Source organism: Gopherus flavomarginatus, chromosome 1 (assembly GCF_025201925.1).
Source record: "Gopherus flavomarginatus isolate rGopFla2 chromosome 1, rGopFla2.mat.asm, whole genome shotgun sequence".
Lineage (NCBI taxonomy): Eukaryota > Metazoa > Chordata > Testudines > Testudinidae > Gopherus > Gopherus flavomarginatus.
In genome coordinates, this window is record NC_066617.1 from 377840738 (window position 1) to 377846289 (window position 5552).

At 41.1% G+C, this 5552-nt stretch overlaps 1 protein-coding gene across 1 annotated transcript; it reads right to left on the reverse strand.

Moving 5' to 3' along the window:
* Positions 1–513: 513 nt before the first annotated feature.
* LOC127036430 (olfactory receptor 52M1-like) lies at positions 514–1501 on the reverse strand. Its single transcript, XM_050927389.1, has one exon. The coding sequence runs from the start codon at positions 1484–1486 to the stop codon at positions 533–535; it is 954 nt and encodes a 317-aa protein (XP_050783346.1). The 5' UTR covers positions 1487–1501; the 3' UTR covers positions 514–532.
* Positions 1502–5552: the final 4051 nt, after the last annotated feature.

Consider the following 5552-nt stretch of genomic DNA (forward strand, 5'->3'; position numbering starts at 1 on the left):
CTTTAAACCTAACCACTGCCCTTAAGTGACTAGCCCAAAAAATGTCAGAACATGTTAGTATTAGAGCAGAGTAAGTGGATTATTAATATAATTCTATTACTTGAATATAAGAATGGGATACATTATTCCTGTAAGCTAATTGCTACATTTTCTTTTAAAAACATAAGATTTCAAGAGCCTAATTGGCCCTGGGAAGTGCAAATGCATCAAGGTGGGTGGGAGGTCATAATGGTCCAGTGAATGATAGGAGGAGAGGAGGAGAGGATTGAGCAACAGGGGTGGGACCTTGGTGAAAGAAGTGGGCAGGACCTCAGGGATCCAGTTAACAGAAATTAGAAAGGAGGCAACCCTATAAGTTAATGAGTTCTATACAGACCGATTCCCCAGTCTGTCACACTGACACAGCACAGCAAGGCCAGGAAAGGATTAACGTCACTTTGACTGTCCAGTAGGTGATTCAGGGAAGAGAGCCCAGCACCATATCACTAGCAAGCTCTGCTCGATGTGAGAGCCAGAGCACCAGGAGAAAATATTAGGTGCCTTTATGAGTAATGAGCCAGAGCAGCCTGTCGCGGATCTGTTTGGTCCTCATCCCATAGATGACGGGGTTTAGCATAGGAGGCACAAGGAGGTACATGTTGGCAATGAGAATGTGTAAATGCAGGGGCACATTGTGGCCAAAACGGTGCAGGAGGGAGGAGAAAAGAGTTGGAATGTAAAATGTTAAGATAGCACAGAGGTGAGAGCCGCAGGTCCCAAAAGTCTTGAGCCGGGCATCCTTTGTGGGGAGGCTGAAGATGGCCCTGAGGATCTGGGTATAGGACATAGTGATAAAAAACACATCCAGACCAATCACAAAGAATGCCACAGAGAGGCTGTAGTAACTGCTGATGCGGATGTCGGTGCAGGCCAGTTTCACCACTGCAATGTGCTCGCAGTATGAGTGGGAGATGACGTTGGTTCTGCAATATAGCCACTGCCTTGCCAGTAAGGGATAGGGCAGTATGAGTATGATGCCGCGCAGCACCACGGACAGGCCAATCTTGGCCACCACGGGGTTTGTCAGGGTGATGGAATGTCTCAGGGGATGGCAGATGGCCACATAGCGATCAAAAGCCATGGCCACAAAGATCCCAGATTCCATCGCTGAGAAGCAGTAAATGAAGTACAGCTGGGTGAGGCAAGCACTGAAATCGATCTCTCTGGAATTGAACCAGAAGATTGCCAGCATTTTAGGCAGGATGGATGTGGACAGGACGAGGTCAGTGACAGCCAGCATGCAGAGAAAATAGTTCATGGGCCCATGGAGACTTGGTTCCCTCTTCACAATGAACAGGATGATGAAGTTCCCCAAGATGGCTATGACGTACATGGTGCAGAAGGGGATGGAGATCCAGACATGGGCCGCCTCCAGGCCAGGAATGCCCAGCAGGATGAAGGTGGAGTTGGTGAAGTTGGTGAAGTTGATTATGTTGGAATCTGACATGGAGTAGGGTAGAAGGTGTCCAACTCTGAGACAGAACTGTGTCTCCTGGATGTACTGTATGTTCCCACAACTTCTCGTTTTTGTCCAGGCCTAGGATGATGGTCACAGTACAAATGCCAGGATGGAGAGACATTGTTAATATGAAACACTGTATGCACTACTGGGGGATATTCTCATGGGTGAAGCAAATTGGTTGATCTTCACACATTGAAAAATGACATTTTCGTTATTCAGAGATAAGAATTATAGAGAACTGACCCTACTAATGTCAATTGCATATTTTATGGTGCTCTGTGCTTCAATAATTCCTAGATGTCATGGTGTGGGAAACCACAACAGACAACTGCTGGAAACATCAGTGTGGATACTGGTTATTCGTCATTGTTCCTTAGACCTATTCTACCCTGCCAAGTTTTTTTCGCCCAAAGGCAGCTTTTGGTGAAAAAAAAACAGTGGAGGTCTACACTCTGCAAAGCCACTTTTGATAATGGAATTCATCAGTTTCAGTCACACAATTAAACTATCTTGACGAGAGTTGTAAGGATTTTTACACAAAAGTTTTGTCACTGAAGTGCCAGTGTAGATGCTTGCAATTGATTTTATCACAGCAATAGGCCTTAGGAAGATGTCCCACAATGCACATCCTCACCACTCTGGTCAAAAGTTTGAACTCTGCTTCTGTGCATCCAGGTAAACACCTTCCACCCTTCCCCTTTTAAATGCCCAGGAATTTTGAAATTCCTCTTCCTGTTTTCTTGATGTGGAGTAACCATGTTATACTCTTGGCCTTCACAACATCCTCTGGCAAGGAGTTCCACAGGTTGACTGTGCGTTGTATGAAGAAATACTTACGTTTATTTGTTTTAAATCTTATGTTTATTAATTTCATTTGGTAATCCCTAGTTAGAGCAACTAGACTGCAAATGTGAAAAATTGGGATTGGATGGGGGGTAATAGGACCCTATATAAGAAAAAAGACCCAAAAACCAGGACTGTCCCTATAAAATTGGGACATCTGGTCACCCTATCCCTAGTTCTTTTGTTATGAGAAGGAATAAACAACACTTCCTTTTCTACTTTCTCTACACCAGTCATGGTTTTATGGACCTCAATCATATCTGCCCCAACCGTCACTTTTCCAAGCTGAAAAGTCCCAGTTTTACTAATCGCTCTTCATAAGGGAACCATTCTGTACCCCAATCATTTCTGTTGCCTTTTTCTGAATCTCTTCCAATTCCAATATAACTTTTTTGAGATGGGGTTATCACATTTGCACCCAGTATTCAATATGTGGGCGTACCATGGATTTATATAGAGGCAATATGATATTTTCTCCCCTTTTATCTATCCTTTTCTTAATTATTCCAAGCATTCTGTTTGCTTTTTTGCTTGTCGCTGTGCATTGAGTGGAGAACTATCCACAATGACTCTGAGCTCTCCTTCTTAAGTGATAACAGCTAATTTAGACCCCATCATTTTATATGTAGAGTTGCGAATCTGCTTTCCACTGAGCATTATTTTGCTTTTATCAACATTAAATTTCATCTGCCATTTTGTTGCCCAGTCACCCAGTTCTGAGAGATCATTTATTAGCTCTTCACAGTCTGCCTGGGTCTTAACTATCTTTAGTAATTTTGTATCATTTGAAAATTTTGCCACCTCACTGTTTACCCCTGTTTCCAGATCATTTATGAACATGCTGACTAGGACTGGTCTCAGAACAGATCCCTGGGGGACACCACTATTTATCTCTCTCCATTCTGAAAACTGACCATTTATACCTACCCTTTGTTTCCCATCTTTTAACAGTTACCAATCAATGAGAGCACCTTCCCTTTTATCCCATGACAACTTACTTTGCTGAAGAGCCTTTAGTGAGGGACCTTGTCAGAGGCTTACTGAAAACCTAAGTACACTATGTCCACTGGATACCCTTTGTCCACTTGCTTGTTGACCCCCTCAAAGAATTCTACTAGATTAGAGAGGCATGATTTCCCTTTACTGAAACCATGTTGACTCTTCCTCAAAAATTATGTTCATCTATATGTCTGACAATATTGTTCTTTATTATAGTTTCAACCAGTTTGCCTGGTACTGAAGTCAGGCCTACAGTCTGTAATTGCTGGTATCGCCTCTGGAGCCCTTTTTAAAAATTGGTGTCAAATTATCTATCCTCCAGCTCTAATCATTTGCAACAGAAGCTGATTCAAATGATCGGTTGCAGACTACAGTTAATTCTTCTGCAAGTTCACATTTGAGTTCCTTCAGAACTCTTGGGTGAATCCCATCTGGTCCTGGTGACTTATTGCTATTTAATTTATCTATTTGTTCCAAAACCTCCTCTAATGACACTTCAATCTGGGACAGCTCCTCAGATCTGTCACCCAAAAAGAATGGCTCAGGTTTGGGAATCTCTCTCACATCCTCAGCTGTGAAGATCGAAGCAAAGAATTAATTTAGTTTCTCCGCAATGGCCTTATCATCCTTGAGTGCTCCTTTAGTACCTGGATGGTCAACCTGGTTGTTTAACAGGTTTCCTGCTTCTCATGTACTTACATATTTTTTGATATTACTTTTTGATTCTTTGACTTTTCATGAATTTTTTTTTGGCCTTCTTAATTGTATTTTTTATACAACATTTGCCACTGTTTATGCTCCTTTCTATTTCCTCACTAGGATTTAACTTCCACTTTTTAAAGGATGCTGTTTTGCCTCTCACTGCTTCTTTCTCTTTTTTGTTCAGCCGCTGTGGCTCTTTTTTGGTTCTCTTACAATGTTTTTGGTTTTTTTTAATTTGGGGTATACATTCAAGTTGAGCCTCTCTTAGGGTGTCTTTAAAAAGTTTCCATTCAGCTTCCAGAGATTGCACTTTTAGCACTGTACCTTTTAATTTCTGTTTAACTAACCTCCTAATTTTTGCATAGTTCCCTGTTCTGAAATTAAATGCCACAGTGTTGGGCTGCTGTGGAGTTTTTCTTGGCACAAGGATATTTAATTTAATTATATTATGGTCACTATCACCAAGCGGTCTAGCTATATTCACCTTATGGACCTGATCCTGTGCTCCACTTAGGACTAAATCAAGAATTGTCCCTTCTCTGGTGGGTTCCAGGACCAGCTGTTCCAAGTGGTGTCAACTGCATACTGTCCTGAGGTTACATGTACCTGATCAATATGGGGATAATTGGAATCTTCCTTATTATTGAGGGTTTTTTTTATTTCACTAGCACTGTCCTGGTCAGGTGGTCAGTAATATTTCCCTGCCACTATACTGTTACTATTAGAGCATGGAATTTCCATCCATAGGGATTCTATGATGTAGTTTGATTCATTCATGATTTTTACTTCATTTGATTCCATACTTTTTTTCACATATAATGTCACTTCACCACCAGCACAAGCTCTTCTATCTTTCCAATATATTTTGTACTCTGGTATTACTGTATCCCCGTGATTATTGTCATTCCACCAAGTTTCTGTTGTGCCTATTATATCAATATCTTCATTTAATATGAGGCACTTAGTTCACCCATTTTATTTTTTAGACTTTTAACATTGGTGCATAAGGGAACTTTCAATTACATTGACAGTCTGAACCTATAACACTGACCAAATAAAATTATTTACATAATATATATTTGACCTGGTGAACTCTTTGACACAGACATTTATTGGAACAAAGAGCTTAAGCGAATAGGACTCACAAATGAATTGCCATTGAGGGAGGTGCTGGTGGCACTAACTTTAGTTAAGGCTGTCTGACACCTTCAATTATGAGACTTCATTCTCAGTTGCTCATAGGTTTGTCAAATGTTAAGCATTTGGACTGAAATTTCCCATGTGAGGTGTCTGCTTCAAGCTGATATTTTTTTTAAAGTTTCAGTGATAACATTTCTGCTGACTTTTAGAATGAAACTAGCAGAGAAGACGTCTTGCTCATGTTGAAAAATTCTTATCATTGTTCCAGTGAGGAGCCCTAGCACCTCCATTCTTTCCAGCAGATAAAAATCAGATAACAGCCCCCATCCCTTATTAATAGCCAGAGTCCTGAGATGAAAGAGGAGGT

Bases quoted from the DNA above. Each gene is read 5' to 3' on its own strand.
- LOC127036430 (XM_050927389.1), bottom strand. From the start codon at position 1,486: ATGTCAGATTCCAACATAATCAACTTCACCAACTTCACCAACTCCACC.